This window comes from Bubalus kerabau, chromosome 16 (assembly GCF_029407905.1).
Source record: "Bubalus kerabau isolate K-KA32 ecotype Philippines breed swamp buffalo chromosome 16, PCC_UOA_SB_1v2, whole genome shotgun sequence".
NCBI classification, from domain to species: domain Eukaryota; kingdom Metazoa; phylum Chordata; class Mammalia; order Artiodactyla; family Bovidae; genus Bubalus; species Bubalus kerabau.
In genome coordinates, this window is record NC_073639.1 from 74,829,650 (window position 1) to 74,847,030 (window position 17,381).

Below are 17,381 nucleotides of genomic sequence, written 5' to 3' on the forward strand. Positions count from 1 at the left end.
ACAGACGGGACCCAGGGTTCCCTGAGGAGACAGAGCGTATTCTAAAGACGGGCTCAGGTGCGGGAAAGGCTGGATTATTGGGACAAGCGAGGAAGACTTAGGAAAAGGAAATGGCAACCCACCCCAGTATTCTTGCCTAGAGAATCCCATGGACAGAGGAGCCTGTCCATGGGGTCACACAGAGCCGGGCACAACTGAAGCGACTTAGCAGAAGCAGAGGAAGACTTGCAAACTCCTCCTTCACCCTCAGACACTCCAGGGAGGAGATAGAGGATCGAGGTCACCAAGGTCACAGGAGCACATTTGCTGAAAGAAGTCACCCCATCACTCAGGGGCTCCTCCCCGTGCTGTCCCGCTCTGGGTGAGGTCCAGCATCTGCCTCCTGCTAGAACCCCCACCTGAGGGGACATCAGGTGATCTGAGCAGGAAGACGAGGAAGTGATTTGCATGAGGCCCCTCCTCCTCCTGACAGGCTGGAGGCATGAAAAGGCCCAGGACTCCACCTGCAGCCCAGGAGGCTGAGGAGGCCGCATCCTGGGAGGGTCCCCACCATGGCCTGGACGCTGCTTCTGCTTGGGCTCCTCACTTCCGGCTCAGGTCAGGGGCCAGGACTCTGTATCCTTGGGGCACCTCCAAGCAGGGTCTGAGGGCCCTTGTCTACATAACAACCCCTGTCTCTCTCTTGTTCCTTTTAGGGGTGGATGCTCAGACTGTGGTCCAGGAGCCAGCACTGTCAGTGTGTCCAGGGGGGACGGTCACCCTCACCTGTGGACTGAGCCCTGGGTCAGTCACTACCAGTAACTACCCAGCTGGTACCAGCAGACCCCAGGCCAGGCTCCCCGACTGCTTATCTACAGCACAAGCAGCCGATATTCTGGGGTCCCTGCTCACTTCTCTGGCTCCATCTCTGGAAACAAATCCACCCTCACCCTCTCGGGGGCCCAGTCTGAGGACAAAGCCGATTATCACTGTGGTCTGGGAACTGGTAGTTACAATGCCGCAGTGATGTAAGCCCATGGGGGAAGTGCTACCAAAACCTGCCCTTGTGCTCAGAGGGCTCAGCGCTTAGTGGCAGGAGAGGCGGGGAGAGGGTGGGACAGGTCAGGGTCCCCATGGGGAAGCAGACTCTGGGCCCGTCTCCTGTCCAGTGGTTCATGGCCACATGTGTCCTCCCAGCTCTCCCCGGGTGTGTCCATCCCTCCAAGGGACCCCTCTCTGCCCCTGTTGTTGGCAATGAGGCTTGGCTCCACAGGGAGACTCAGACCCCCGCCACTGCCCTTAGGACTCTTGTCATTCAAATCACACTAAGAGATGTACAGCATCATGAACTTGATCTTGGAGACAAATTAATATTCCATTTACCTGAAGGGGCACCACCAGTGGAATTTTCTAGAGTGCAGTTTCCCAACTGGAGCTCCTGAATCACAGCCTTTTGTTGGTGGCAGGAATCTGTGGTGAACAAGAAACTACCCCCTCTCCCGAAATATTTAGGAACATCAAAATTCCAGATGTATGTCTTTGTCTGTTATTGGGAAATAACCCCTGAGAATTGTCTTACAATTCAGTCCAGGCATGTTAATTCCCCATAACACATTCACTCCCAGTTTTTGGATTGTGATAAATCCAAAACCCCAGAAACACAATTCACATCCGAGGCCATGGGGAAAACTGTGTCTTTATTTAAGCATAAGACTGGAAGTTGGGAGGAATTTCCGCAAACCTGTGCTGTCTACGGACACACCTCGAGGCTTATGGGAGGACTTATGCTCCTGGAAGAACCTTACTCAGAACTGGCTCCAAAAATCCGCTCACTCTCGGCCGACTGCCTGGGGGCCGGGATGCCAGGTCATGGCTGGGCTCCTCAGCACGTGGACCAGGCCTTGTGTGGGGAGATGGAGCAGCAACAAGGGGAGACCGAGCGAGGGGAAAGCAGGCTCGTGTGCACCCCCGTCCCCCTGCTGGTGACTGTGGGGCCAGGAAGACCTGGGCCTGACCCCACCTGGGTCATCAGTGCTGAATGTGAGGTGGGGGCCGGTGGTTGGCCCTGCGATCACCCCTCCCTCCCTGGTGTCCCAAGTCCTCAGAGTCCAGGGAGCTGAGCCTCACGCTCGGCAGCACCGCAACCCCCTCAGCCTGGCTCCCCTCCCCAAGGGCAGCAGCCCAACAAGGAGTGGTCTCAAACCCCTGGGTGGAAGGAGCTGCTGACAGGAGTTGCCCCAGGTGCCCGGGTCAGCGTCAGACACAGAGCAGTGGGGTCAGAGCACTCGGTTGCTGGGTCAGTGGGCAGAGGATACACTCCCATCACTGATGGGCTCTTAGTTGGAAAACGCAGCGCTTTCCTTCCTCACATTTTCCCACCCTGGACATACCCCGAGCGCGTCACCAGGGGGCGCTGTGCACCCTCTCGGAACTGGCGGAACCGAGCACACCAGATGGCCCCCTGACCCGGGCTTGTCCCTGGGCTCAGTGGACTGAGTTGGAGGTCTCAGCAGGTGCTTCCTCTCAGGAGACAGACTTAGAGCCCTGGCCCCTCAAGTTTTGGGAGTGAAGCTTCAAACAGGACTGAGGACCCAGAATTAGAGGGCGTCCTGTCAAGGTCTTCAGACTCTACCCGCATCCCCAGGAGCAGAGAAATCAGGAGCCCCCAGAGCCGAGCCTAACCCTCAGCTCCCCCCTGCCTCCTCTGGCTCCTCTTCAGCCCTTTCCTCCGGGCCCCTCTCCTCCTCTTATGCTTCATGACTTTCCTACCCAATCCCGGGCTCCTCTTTATTATACAACCCTCCACGTGAGATGGCCTCCAGACGCCCTCTCAGTCCTGACCCCTTAAGCAGCCAGGACGCCATGGGACAGACTCGTGCTGAAGGGCTTGAGAGGAAGCCACGGTCAGCCCTGAGGTCATGGGGGACACAAAAGTGGATTTTGGCCCTAAGGAGGGGACAGTTCCCAGAGCAGGGAGCAGGATCTGTCCCTGAGGGGCTCTGATCAGCAGGTCATAGGATGCATATCTGGGCCTGGACACCAGGGGGCTCGGGGGCAGTTCTTGAGGGTTGGTGGGTGAGAGCTGGGCCCAGTCTCCTGGCACTGTATGGTGGCTTCAGCTCAGGGTTCCCAGCTGTGACCTCCCACCCCTGGGCCACCCACAGCTGTGCCCCTGCCACCCCCTGGGCACCCTCAGACACAGGGACCTGATCCAGAGCCCAGGGAGGGTCAGAGAGCTGTGGGGTGGAGTATGGGTGCAATGGTGGGGTTATTTGCATGAATGAACACTCCCTCTCTCAGTATGAAGAGGGGACGGAGAGGTGGGGATGCTCTGCTCAGCTCTGGGGCCACAGAAGGCAGGATGCCCTGACCGTGTCCACCATGGCTTGGTCCCCTCTGCGCCTCACGCTGGTCACTCTCTGCACAGGTGACTGGATGTGGGGACAGGGGAAGGGCCCGGGGAAGACACATCCCTTCTCCCTCCTCTTCTTCCTGAAGCCCACAATCACTATCTCTGTCTCTCCCCCTTCCAGGATCCTGGGCCCAGGCTGTGCTGACTCAGCTGCCCTCCGTGTCCGGGACTTTGGGTCAGAGGGTCACCCTCTCCTGCACTGGAAGCAGCAGCAACACTGGGGGTCTTTATGTGAGCTGGTACCAACAGCTCCCAGGAAAGGCCTCCACACATCTGATCTATGGAAATAGCAAATGACCCTCAGGACTCCCAGGTTGATTCTCTGGCTCCAAGTCAGCCTCTCTGACCACCTCAGTTCATGCTGAGGACGACACTGATTATTACTCTTTCTCATGGGCTGACGGCTTGAAAGTTTGCACAGTGCTTCAGGCCAGAGAGAAGGAGACAAAAACCTGCTTCCCGCACTGCCATGGGGCTCCCAGGGCAAGGTGTCTGCCCCTCCCTTCCTGGAGTCCATGAGACCACGGAACCCAGCTGTCTGGGTGTCCCCTGACTTCAGCTCAGCTGCCCCCTCAGCTCGACTCCCCTCCCTAGGCCAGCGGCGCACAAGGGGTGGTCACACGCCCCTGGATGAAGGAGCTGCTCACAGCAGTTGCCCCCGGTTCCCAGGTTGGAGTCAGCAGCACAGAACAGGGGGATCAGTGCCGCCCTTTCTGGGTCACTGGGCAGCGAATGCACATCCCTGAGCTTCCGCCACAGAAGCATCTCCTGTTAAAGGAAAAGGAAATGGAACCCAGAGTTTCTACAAGCAATTTCCACACAGTCCAGGATCCAGTAAAAAAATGTCGCTTCTATCAAGAACCAGGAAACTAAATAATGAAGGGAAGTGAGACAGCATAGACATCACTGGTGAGATGCCTGAGATGATGAAATCAGGTGACAGATGTTTTTAGGGACAAATCATCAAATCTACTTGATGAGCAAATACAAACACTCTTGGGTCCTAAGGAAAAGGAGATAAATGTAGGAAAAGGAGAAAAAGTGTCAGAATCACCTGAAAATACAATAGGAGAAATAAAAAACAAGTATCTGTACACTATCAAAGACATGTCATACTTATTGCTATTCAATTCATTCATTTGTTTATTGAAAGAGTGTTTGGTGACAGGAAAAAAGAGCGCCCCTGCTTCCTCTCGTAAGGCATCCCAGGTGTTGCTAGAGGTAAAGAACCCGCCTGCCAATGCAAGGGACATAAGAGATGTGGGTTCTGTCCCTGGGGTGGGAAGATCCTCTGGAGCAAGAAACGGCAACCCACTCCAGTGTTCTTGCCTGGAGAATCCCATGGACAGACGAGCCTGGTGGGCTAGAGTCCACGGAGTCGCCAAAGAGTCAGACAGGATTGAGAACCAAGTGACTGAGCGGCACCTTGCTCCCTCTCACCGCCGTGAACGTTTCCCGGGAGCCTCACCAGGGGGCGCTGTGCACCTGCTCAGAACGGGCAGCCCCTCAACACACCCCCATGGTCCCTTGAGTTGACCCTGCATCCGGGCTCAGCGGACTGAGTTGGATGTGACAGCAGGTGGTTCCTCTCAGGGGACAGATTCAGAGCCGCGACCCCCAGGCCTCGTCCTGGGAGTGAAGCTGCACCCGGGGCCGAGCACCCAGAATTGGAGGGTGAAGGGGTCAGGTGGTCATCAGTCCCCACCCTCTTCCCAGAAACAAAGGAGGGGAGGAGCCCCCAGAGCCCACCCCGTGCACCCCTCCAGCTCTCCTCAGCCTGCGCCCGCTCCTCCTCATCTCTTTGCTCAGAGCCTGCCCTCCCGCTCCCCTCATTCATGACTTTCCTCCCAATTCTGGGCCTCGCTCTTTCTACAAACATACACTGTTGACCTCCACAGTGATGACCAAGATCATGCTCTTCGAAAGTCATGAACGAATTTCCAGATCTTTCTGAAACATTCACTTCCTTATCCCCCTCCTTGAACCTCTCTAACCCCTTCCTTCCCGAGAAGCCTCAGGTTTCCGGCTCTTAGGTGTGACCCCAGCTCGAGCCCTCCCTGTTCCACCCCTGGTTCCCCCTCATTTCCCAGGGGATCCAGTGATGCCCCTCCAGCAGCTGATTTATCCCGTGAATGTTCACACTCTGTCCCGTGTACCCATCGAGTCAGGAGTCAGGAGGGGAGAGAAACCCTGGTCCTGAGACCTGGGAAATGATTCCTGGCTGAGGAGTGTCTGTGCTCAGCTGCTGTGGGACTGACTTTATGCACAGTGAGCCTGGGGAGAAGCTGCTGGGCCCCTGGGCTGGGAAAGCAGACCCTGTCCTGGCGCTCTGCCCCCAGGGCCGTGACTGCTGCTCTGTCTGGACCATGCCTAAGTCAGGTTTGATCCCCATGATCACGTCTGAGATTCCTGAGAACAGCTGATCTGCCTTGTCATGTCCTGTCCCTCATCTCAGATCTGAGACCGACCCATGGCTCTGATAACTCAGCCTGCCCTGTTTCACAGATAGAGCGTCCTGCTAACACATGAAAATCCTTCAAAGGAGATGCCATACATGTCAGAAAGTCTTTAAAATGATCTTATTTAAAGAACAGAATCTACAAGGAAAATTATGTTTTAGAAATAGTACCTTGGCAATGCAAAATTAAAACAGAGCCAGAGTCAGACACAACTTAGTGACTGAACCACAACACTTTCTTCAGTTAAGTTTAGGCATCTATTTTAAGTGATGACCTTAGATTTTTTACTACTCCATGATCACATTTTGGTTCATTTAAAATCTCAAAGTCACACATCCACTGTGTAACACTCACATGCACTACAGGGTAAATTATACCTGGATCTTTCTTTCCAACACAACTCTTCCTGAACTGGGTAACTTCAAAGCCAGTTTTGGGAAAGTTGACTCTAAGAGCTCTGATCACTAGGTCACATGATGTATGTCCTGGCCAGGACACCAGGGGGCGCTCCAAGCCATTCCTGTGGGTCTGCAGCTATGAGATCTGAGCTGAGTACCTTGGTGCTTCCAGGTGCTTTCTGCTCAGGGTTCCCAGCTATGACCTCCCACCCGCAAGCCCCACACAACCCTTCCTCTGATCACGCACCGGTCTCCCTTAGGCACAGGAAGCTGACCCAGGTCCCAGAGGTGATCAGAGCTTTGTGGGGGTTGGAGCAGAGGACGGTCATTTGCATGAAAGGCCCCTCCCCCTCTCCGGGTATGAAGAGGGGAAGGAGCGGTGTGGGGACGCTCTGCTCAGCTGTGGGGCCACAGAAGGCAGGACGCCGTGACATGTCCACCATGGCCTGGTCCCCTCTGCTCCTCACCCTGGTCTCTCTCTGCACAGGTGACTGGATGCGGGGACAGGGGAGGGGTCTTGGGAAGACACACATGCTGTGTTCCCCGCTATCGTGCCTGGACCCCCGAGTCACCATCTCTGTCTCTCTCCCTTCCAGGATCCTGGGCCCAGGCTGTGCTGACTCAGCCGTCCTCTGTGTCCGGGTCCCTGGGCCAGAGGGTCTCCATCACCTGCTCTGGAAGCAGCAGCAACGTTGGGAGTGGCAATTATGTGAGCTGGTACCAACAGATCGAAGGATCGGCCCCCAGAACGCTCATCTATGGTGCGACCAGTCGAGCCTCGGGGGTCCCCGACCGATTCTCCGGCTCCAGGTCTGGGAACACAGCCACCCTGACCATCAGCTCGCTCCAGGCTGAGGACGAGGCAGATTATTTCTGTGCATCTTATCAGAGTGGTAACACTGCACAGTGCTCCAGGCCAGGGGGAAGTGAGACAAAAACCTGCCCTCCCTCAAGTCATGGGCCTCCCGGGGCTGAAACATCTTCTGCCAGTGCAGACACTTCTGTTTGTTTGATTTAAAACGGGCGTCTGAGCCCCACAACAGGAATTTGGTCTAGGAAGTCCTTTCAGTTCTTCTTCATTCTGCGCCCTCACTAAGGCTTTGTTTTTGGCAACCACATTTTATATGAATATCTGAAATTGAGCAGATGCCCTGAATGCCAGAGGCTGGCCCTGGAGGATAGACTCAATGACAATCAAGACAGAACCAGAGAGAGAGCGTCCACCTGTGTCTGATTCAGGACACTTCAGTTCCTGGGCTGAGCTGAGGCCCAGGCTGCTGCTCCTGCCTTTCCTGTGACCACCTCGCAGGCTCCCCCAGAGCTCCATGTCTGCGGGGACTAGCCCAGGACTCCTTCTCACTGGGGGAGGTGGGGCAGCCCAGGGGCTTCCTGCTCAGGCTCTGCTGGACCTTCTGCTGCTGTTGCCCCACCCTGGGTGCAATCATCAGGGAGTCTGCACGAGCATGGAGGCTCCTCTTCTCCCCTCTGTCCTCAAAGTCCCTCCAGCAGCCCATTCCCAGGAGAGGGTCTCAAAGGACACAGAAAATCAGTCTCCTATCCCTGGGGACACAGGGTCTTTTGTTCTCTATCTCGGTGCCTGAGGTGGGGGTCCGTCAGCGCATCTCAGCCCTGGGAGGCCCCCAAGCCCTCAGGCCTCTCTCCTGCACAGGGAGCAGGTCCTGCTCTCAGCCTCCTCTGTCCCCTCGTGGTGTTCAGGGCTGAGGCAGTGGGGACTCAGCCAGGGTCGGTCACTCTATGGACGCTGAGCCACACTCACCTGCCTGGGAACAGCAGCACTGTTGGCACCAAGGGGGCGACTTGGCTGCCGTGTCAGTCGTGCTGAGTCCCAAGCTCTGAGCACAGGAGTCACAACCCGCCCGCAGGGCCTCAGCGAGGCTGGCGGGCTCCGGGTGGGGTGGGGCCGCCTGACCATCTCTGGGCCCGGCCCGAGAACGAGGCTGATTGTTCCTGCTCAGCTGGGACTCAGCCCTGCTGCTCACAGGAGGCCTCACCCAGGGGGAAGTGACCCCAAACCTGAGCTTCCGGCCTCACCCACACGTGGGATCACGGAGCACAGGTCACACGCCTGTGTCCTGCTCCCTGTCACTGCCCTTTCACACTCACGTGCGGGGTCTGCACATTGGCTGCCTGGGCTGTGGGGCCACAGTTAACAGAGATATATTTTGGAATAAGTGGGATTATTTCTTCTAATTCTCCCTTTTCCCTTAAACCTTAAATTTGCCCTAGCCTCAATTTTCATGCACACAAAATGACATATTTTCCACTGTATCAGAGGAACTTTGCTTAATAGACCCAAGTCAAGCAGTGCGGATCTTTGGCTGGTGGAATCGGGCCTCAGACACAGCTACTGAGAAAGGAACACAATTACCGCTCATTGTGGGAAGCGGATTCTGTAGCAGCAGCTCAGAAATGGACATAAAGTCGAATTTCGTTTCACGTGGTGAGAAGAAGAAGGTAGGGGCCACACTTCACAACTTACTGCACAAATTTCCCCCTGAAGCCCCTCACCTGCTCTTCCTGTTCTTCTGCTCCATGTAAGAGCATAAGGGGAAAGTGAATCCAGAATACTCCACAACGTTCCCACTGACTTGTACAGACATGTGATCATTTTAAGTTCTGATCATAACTCACGTGTTTTTCTAATATTTTCATTTGGTGTTTTGGGAGAATCTTAATTTAATGGTTGTATTGACAACTTTCTTCTAAAAAGTTGCAGGTAGATGGGGCCACCCCAGTTTATTAATGGTTTCTCTGAGGAGAGGCTAGCTTAGCCCCTAGAGCTGGTGCTGCTGTGAGTGACCACACCGCAGCCCTGAGGCCCTGGACTCTTATGACTGGCAATGGTTTCAGGGCCTGTGTGTGGGGAGACCCCTGTCCCCTCACAGACCACAGCTGATCTGTGGCTCCCTGCACCCTGAGCAGCGACATCAATGTTGGCCACTCTGCTGTTACTGGAACCGGCAGAAGCCTGATAGCCCTCTTCGGTCCTCCGGTCCTACCTCTCAGACTCCAGTAAGAGCCAGGCTCCGGGGTCCCCACGGGTTTTCTGGATCCAAAGATGCCTTGGCCAACGCGGGGTTCCTGCTCGTCTCTGGGCTGCAGCCTGAGGATGAGGCTGACTCCGACTGTGCAGACTGGTGCAACAGGGCTCCTCACAGCGACACAGGTAGATGGGAAACTGGGACGAGAGCCTCAGCCTGTCAGGGGCTTGTTCTTAGAGCACCATCAAATGTTAAATAATACCCCAGAATCCATTAATTCCTGAGGTATGTTCTGGTCCAAAGTATGTCTACTCCCAGTTGTACAGTCAGATTTGCTGTAGTCTTAGAAAATGTAAACAATTTCTGATACCACTGAAGTGCACCCTGGTCATCTTTGTGATCAAGGGAGCCTTGGAGCTGAGCTCCCTCACTTGAGATCAGGAGCAGGAGTCTTTCCCAGATGCACCTTCAGCAGAGTCCGTGGACCATCCCAGCAGGCAGATCATCCCCCAGGGTGTGAACCCTGCTCCTGAAGGGGCAGAGCAGAGAGCGTGAGGAGTGAGGGGCACCGGTGATACATCGCAGGAGGCAGGGAAGCCCGGGAGTGGTTCTCCTGACCCACAGGTGCTGGCTCTGTCCTGCCTTCCCCTCCTCTCATCTCCTCCCCATTGGAGCATTTCCTACTTCAGGGCTGGGTTGGTCTCTGGACTGTCAGGAGCAGGGGCTCCCCAGGATGTGCCCGTGTCCCTCTGCCTGTGACTCCTGTGATGAGTCCAGATCCAAGGGCCCCATGTCCTGTAGAAGGGTCAGCGGGGAAGCGGAGATCACCATGGCAGTGATGACAAGAGATTCCAGGCAAAGTCCCTGCCTTTGTGATTCAGGACAGAGGTGAGGCATAGTCAGGGGTTCAGCCCTGTTTTCTGGCTCCTGGTGGGTCCACAAGCCCAGGATCAAGTCCACAGTCCTTGATCACTCTGGACCCCAGCCTGGTGAGGAGGCTGGTCATCAGCGTCACACAGCTCATCACTAACCACAGCCACAGGGAATCCCCATGTGATGGGGATGTCTGATGAAAGCTTGCCCTCTGCTCCCGTGTCGACCCATCACTGCCCTGACCCTGACTGTGACGTCCCCAGTGCTGGTTCAGGTCTCTGCTGTCACTTGTGCTATTACATCCAGGCAGTCTCACCTCCTCATCCAGGTCCATCATTATGGGGTCCACGACACTGTCTTCTTTTTGCTCTGGTCTCCAAATACAAGAAGAATGCCCATGTGCCCATATACACATGGTCCCTCACAGGTACTGAGCAGGATGTCGAGGAAGCAGAAGTCCAGCATCTGTGCCCTGGAGCCCCAGGGGGCCTCTCTTACCCCTCACACGTCCCTCTCCTGCTCCAGCCTTTGTGCTCTGCCCTGAACCTTGACACTTAGGGAAGCTGGGTCCTCGCTTTCTCTGTGGATTGCTGCCCAAAGAGCTGTCTTCTCCAGGTGCTGGGAGACCCTCCCCATTAGGATGCGGCTGTCAGACTCCTCACTTGCCCATATCCTCATCTTTTGCCTCATGATCTCTCCCTCTTTTCGCTCTGTGCTGCCTTGTTTGAGATGATATTGGATAAATGTCACTATTTTGGACACAGACCTTATAAACCCACCTGCATTAAATCTAGATTCTAAGAATCGAAGGTTAGGTTAGACTTCACCATGTCCAATGAAGATCAGGTAACAGTCATAAGGGTTTCTCAACCAGAGATGAAACAGGAGCCCAGACAAGGATGAGATTCCCATTTATAGGCATAATCTTTTCTACCAAACATGTAATATGGAAAGATTACAAAATTAGACTAAAAACATCTTTAAATACATGAGTCAAAGAGAAGTACTGTGCACCATGATCAAGGGTGAATGAGAACCCCTGGAAGTGATCAAGAAGATTTGTTGTACCTGAGAGCCTCCTATTGTCTTTACCAAGAGAGAAATAGGAACAGAGCCATGCAGTTCAGCTGGGAAGATCCTGGGAGGCCCGGCAAATTCAACCTTGACTACCTATCAAGCTGGGAAGGAAACTCAGAATCCTGACCAGGCACCACCCACGGGCATGCTGGAGTTTGAACCCTGGAAGATCAAGTTTGGGTGGTTGTGTTCTGACAGTGAACCCACGAGCTAGGCGGAGCAAACTCAGACATCAGGGAATCCTGAAATTCATTAATTTATCAGCATACCATTCAGGGGTCTGAGGTCATGAGGTGCCTGGAAAAATCAATGACCAGGCCCAGACTAGACGAAGGCGACTCATTCTACTGCCCTGGGCGGTGACATCAGGAAGACCCAGCTGCAAGTGTGAGAAAGCCCTTCCAGGAGGCTGCGGTGTGAAGTGGGGGAGGAGGAGGTCTGAGTCCAGCAGGGGGCGCTGTGGGCCTGGTCCTGAGAGCCCAGGGTCCTGGCCAGGCCGGCTGGCACCTCCTCTGTTGCCTCTTGCCCACGTGGGCAGCAGGGTCCTCACTGGAGGGTGACGGCCTGCACCTGGGCCCCCAGGGGACACGGCAGCTCTCAGCTCAGAGCCACAGGCTTGCCTCTCAGTTCCTGCTGCTCTGTCGTGGGGTCAGTGCCCAGACCCGACATCCAACCAAAGACAGAGGGACGGTCATACAAAAAAAAATGAACTTCCTTCAGGAACCTCGACCTTCAGGGATACCTGGACAGGGAATGAGAGACCCCTGCAGAGGCGGCCCCATTGCCCACAGAACGCCCGGGTGTTCCCCAATAGAAGAGGGGTGCAGGCAAGGACCCGCTGTCACCATCTGTGTCATTTAAAAACGTTCCCTGGTGTGTTATTTGGCAATTTCAACATTTTGAATTGAACTATGGAAACTGACATTGTGTCAGTTTTTGTGGCTCCCTTACTCGTTCCTTCCCGTTATATTAATATTTATATTAACACTTGTGACATGAAATATATGGAATTACAAGCTCCGCCAAACTGTCATCAATATGTTCCTATAATAAGAAAAGAATTCAGTAGGAACACATATTTTTCACCTCTATGAGTTGAGGTTCTCAAGCACCTCTGACAAAAATCATGTGGATTTTATTAAACAGCTACTTTATCAGCAAATTTAACATGAATACAAAGTAAGAAGAGAGCATTTACATTTTTATGTCAAAGAAACAAGAGGTGAACAAGACTTTCCCGTCTCTTCCACACACGTTAACTTGAGGTGTCTGAGCCTCTTCTCCTCCTCGTTGCCCACACACCCCTCCTCCGTCCCGGGTCCATTGGCTCCACCCAGAACCACAGGGAAGGGAGTTTTACAAGGTCCACGATGCTCACCACACCTACCTCTTCACACACAGGGTTTTTCTATTACTGATGATGAGACATGTATGCCAACTTTGTTGGAACTGAACTTGCCAGCTATCATCATTGCATGACAAGATGGTGACGTTTTTACCCCTAAAATCTACAGTTCTACTGAAGGTAGTCCACACTGTCATATCTTTTTACAGCACAGGAGGCCGTCACCCCAAGCTTGGCCGTGGGGCTCTGCATGTCACCACCCCTGCCCTGGTCCCCCCACCACCGGGACTAGAGACACTTTACAAGATTGTGTTCCAGGGCGACCGCTCACCCTTCACAGCAGACACAGGCACCGGGATTTCCTGCTCGGCTCAGGGCTGGAGAGGAGGACGGACAGCACCACACAGACGGGACTCAGGGCTCCCTGAGGAGACAGAGAGCATTCTAAAGACAGGCTCAGGTGCGGGAAAGGCTGGATTATTGCGGCAAGAGAGACAGACTTGCAAACTCCTCCTTCAGCCTCAGACACTCCGGGAAGGAGATAGAGGACCGAGGTCACCAGGTCACGGGGGCACATTTGCTGAAAGTTGTCACCCCATCTCTCAGTGGCTCCTCCCCATGCTGTCCCCACTCTGTGTGAGGTCCAGCATCTGCCTCCTTCAAGTCCCCCCACCCCAGAGATCTCTGGTGACTTGGGCAGGGAGAGGAGGAAGTGATTTGCATGAGGCGCCTCCTCCTCCTGACGGGGTGGAGGCATCAAAAGGCCCAGAACCCCACCTCCGGCCAAGGAGGCTCAGGAGGTTGCATCCTGCGAGGGTCCCTACCATGGCCTGGATGCTGCTTCTGCTCGGGCTGCTCGCTTATGGCTCAGGTCAGGGGCCGGGACTCTGCACCCTTGGGGCACCTCCAAGCAGAGTCTCAGGGCACTTCATCTCCATAACAACCGCTTTCTCTCTTCTGTCTCTCTTAGGGGTAGAAGCTCAGACTGTGATCCAGGAACCGTCACTGTCGGTGTCTCCAGGAGGGACGGTCACCCTCACCTGTGGACTGAGCTCTGGGTCAGTCACTACTTACAACGAACCCAGCTGGTACCAGCAGACCCCAGGCCAGGCTCCCAGAAATGTTATCTACAACACAAACACCCGCGCCTCTGGGGTCCCTGATCGCTTCTCTGCCTCCATCTCTGGGAACAAAGCCACCCTCACCATCACGGGGGCCCAGCCCGAGGACGAGGCTGACTATCTCTGCTTGCTGTACCAGGGCAGTGGTAGTTACAGCTGCACAGTGAGGGGAGCCCATGGGGAAGCGCTACTAAAACCTGCCCATGTGCTCGGAGGGTCAGCCTTTAGAGGCGGGAGATGCAGGAGACCGTGGAAGTGGTCAGCACCCCTGTGGGGAAGGAGGCTCCAGATCCATCTCCTGTCCCGTGGTACACGGCCCCGTGCCTCTTGCAGTCTCTCCCCGGGTGTGTCCAGGTCTCCAAGAGGACCCCTCAGCCCATAATGGGGGGCTCAGGTGCCCATTTTGTAAACAACATTGAGACTCAGAGACCCCAGCACAGCCAGCACGACCCTTCTTGGTCTAAGAGTTTTAAGAGACATACTCAATTTCATTAACTTGATGATGCAGAATGAAGTAATACCTAAACACTTCTGTACATGTGTACAATAGTCTGATCCACAGAACACGTGCTGATCTATTTATACGCCACGTGCTCCCAGTCATCACACTGAAGCTAATCATGGAAAAGAAGCTTTGAAAGCCTGCAAGTCTGATACTGTCCCAGACAGCTCCTGCTCTCTGAAAGTCTTTTCCCAGACTTCTAGGCTTTTTTTATTTTTTCTTCAATTAATCAACCTGACATAGTTTTAATATTTTAAAATGCCATATTAAATGTCTATGAATTTTATTGATGACCATATTGGTAGGTTTTTAAATGTACATATACATGTATATATATATGTATGTACATATGTATGTATATTTAATTTTGGAAAGTGTTGCTCCCTGAAAAGCTGGACAGTCGGTGTCTATCACTACCTGTGCTCATAGTACAGGGCATGGCTGTGTATGTTCCTGGGCTGACAGTGAGCCGGCATCGGCCCCGGCCCAGCACCACTTCCACCAAAAGATGGAGTCTGTGGGGATTATAAGGGGCGCTGTGGGTCTCCCCAGGTTCTGCACTGTGGGCAGCCCCTGCTGTGTCAGCCCCGCCCCCACCAACTACTAGGTCTGGCTGAATGGGTCTCTGTGTGTGATGGGCACTCAGCAGGGTGTCCTCTCTGGCCTGGGCTGGGTGCCTGCTCACAGGTCACTGTGGATTCTGGGAGATGCTTCCTCCTGGTCCCTCCTGGGACGGAAACTCTGAGTCTCCCTGCCTCACCCCGAATCGCTAAACTCACCCATCAAAGAGGGGACTTGAAAGACTTTGTGTCTGTGATTTGGGTAACCAGCAACCACAACACCACAACAGGACTGAAACCTTGGCTCTTGAATGAGTGGCCATCCCCGGGCCTGCTCTGAGCTGCTCTACGTGGGTTTGGCCCCACTCGGGGGATGGAAGGACGTGTGTCCTCGCCCTGGCGGAGGAGACCCAGGATGGGGAGGCTGGAGCCCTGAGTGCAGATCTGGGCTCAGAACAGCAGCAGGAAGGGCTGAGTGGCCAGCACTCCAGCCGTGAGCTATCCTGACTCTGAGATCAGCTCAGCCAGGGTGGGTGAAGGGGAGGCTGTGGGCACAGGGGCCCCTATGAGGAAGGGCAGGGAGGCCCTGGATGCAGTGGGGGAGCTTTGAGGGCGCCCCAGTGAATGAGGGAGGCGCAGAGTGTGGCGGTGGCACAGCCTGTGATGCCACTTCCCCAGGGCCCACCGTCTCCAGGGCCCCTCTCCGGGGAGAAGAGCTTTTTGCGAGATCCCACCTCTTGAGAAAGAGGGAAGTGTCATCGCGTCCCCCAGTGTCCGTCCTCAGTGCCCTGGTGCCTGGTCCTGAGTGTGTGTGATGGAGGGGTGTGTGTATGTGTCTGTGTGTGTGAGATGGAGGGGTGTGTGTGTGTGTGTGTGTGATAGCGGTGTGTATGTGTGTGATGTAGGTGTGTGCGTGTGTGTGTGTGTGTGATAGCAGTGTGTGTAAGTTTGTGTAATGGAGGTGTGTGTGTGTGTGTATGTGTGATGCAGGTGTGTGTGTGTGTGATAGCAGGGGGTGTTGTGTATGTGTGATAGCGGTGTGTATGTGCGTGTGTGTGTCATAGCGGAGTGTGTGTGTATGTGTGCGTGTGTGTAATGGAGGGGTGTGTGTGTGTGTGTGTGTGATGGAGGGGTGAGTGTGTGTGTGAGGGAGGGGTGTGTTTGTGTGTGTGTGTGTTAGCGGGATGTGTGTGTGTATGTGTGTGTGTGATAGCGGGATGTGTGTGTGTGTGATAGCGCAGTGTGTGTGTGTGTGTGTGTGTGTGATGGAGGTGGGTGTGGAGCAGGAAGGGCTGGAGGAGTGTCAGGATCACAGCCTTTCCTTTGGGGAGAAGGAACAATCTGGGGGCCGCAGGCAAGGCTTCCTCTGTGTTTCCCTAGTGCCTCAGAGGCTCAGAAAGAACTGGCCCACAGTTGACCCCTAAATATATCCTTTGGATTTGTTGTAAATTCTTGCTCCCTGATCCTCCGGCAGCTGAGCAGGCCTCCCTGAGGGCTTGCTGTGGGCATCGCTGGCCACTCGCTGTGGACACACCCTCTACCACCCACCCTCACTGTCAGCCTCGTCTGAATTATTATCATTTCCCCCATTTCCCTGAACTGGACACGGTGACCTGAGAGATGAAACCAGTTCCTCAGGGGTAACCCAGCCGTGTTGACAACACTGGCTGGAGGCTCCATCCTTCTCTGACACCCACGTCCTCATTTTCACCAGGAGGCACCAGGATGCAGAAAGTAAAGCAGTGTAACCCAAGACACAGAGTTTTGTAAAGGCCCCTCTGCTGTGTGTGTGAGGTCACACTTCATGTTCTGGCATCAGACTCATGAGTTACAGACACCCAGTCGCGGAGTTTGCAGCTGCTGTGGAAGGCAACCAGGAACCAGACTCTGCGAGGAGCCGCCTGTGGAGGAGGCTGGGGAGCCGCGGGAGGGTGGGGGCGGGGGCATGGGTCCACCCCGAGGGAGCCCTGGGTGGGCTTCAACCTCGGTGAGGGCGAAAGACCTGGGCTCAATTGAGCAGTTTCTTCTCCTTCTCCCCCAGGAAACGGTGCCGCAGAAGTGGTGACAAAGATGGGGTGGGAGGGGGGCCGCGAGGTCCCAGGACCCGCCCTCAGAGCTTCTCAGCCTGAGTCTTCATCTCTGCCCAGTGACCACGAACATCTTTTTAATGGGGCCTGGTTTTCTGCTCCTGAACGTGGAGTGGCTCCTCTCGGGCCTCTTGTGCCCACGCAGCCACTGCTTCTTTTTTGGGTGTTAGTTCTGAAAGGTCTTGTAGGTCTTCATAGAACCGTTCAACATCAGGTCCTTCAGAGTTACTGGTTGGGGCATAGACTTGGATTACTGTCATATTGAATGGTTTGCCTTGGAAATGAACAGAGATCATTCTGTCATTTTTGAGATTACATCCAAGTATTGCATTTAGGACTCCTGTTGACCATGATGGCTACTCCATTTCTTCTAAGGGATTCCTGCCTGCAGTAGTAGATATAATGGTCATCTGAGTTAAATTCACCCATTCCAGTCCATTTTAGTTCGCTGATTCCTAGAATGTCGACGTTCACTCTTGCCATCCCCTGTTTGACCACTTCCAATTTGCCTTGGTTCTTGGACCTAACATTCCAGGTTCCTATGCAATATTGCTCTTTACAGCATC

The 17,381-nt window shown here is 54.5% G+C and overlaps 2 gene segments (V, D, J or C); both read left to right on the plus strand.

The window, feature by feature from the left end:
- Nucleotides 1-551: 551 nt before the first annotated feature.
- On the plus strand, nucleotides 552-9,373 carry LOC129629579 (immunoglobulin lambda variable 2-8-like). The segment is given in 3 exon segments: nucleotides 552-597; nucleotides 6,845-7,147; nucleotides 9,209-9,373. Coding segments are annotated over 3 exon segments (426 nt in total).
- A 3,994-nt stretch (nucleotides 9,374-13,367) lies between these two features.
- Nucleotides 13,368-16,793, plus strand: LOC129629777 (immunoglobulin lambda variable 8-61-like). The segment is given in 3 exon segments: nucleotides 13,368-13,416; nucleotides 13,516-13,829; nucleotides 16,770-16,793. Coding segments are annotated over 3 exon segments (384 nt in total).
- The last annotated feature ends 588 nt before the right edge of the window (nucleotides 16,794-17,381 follow it).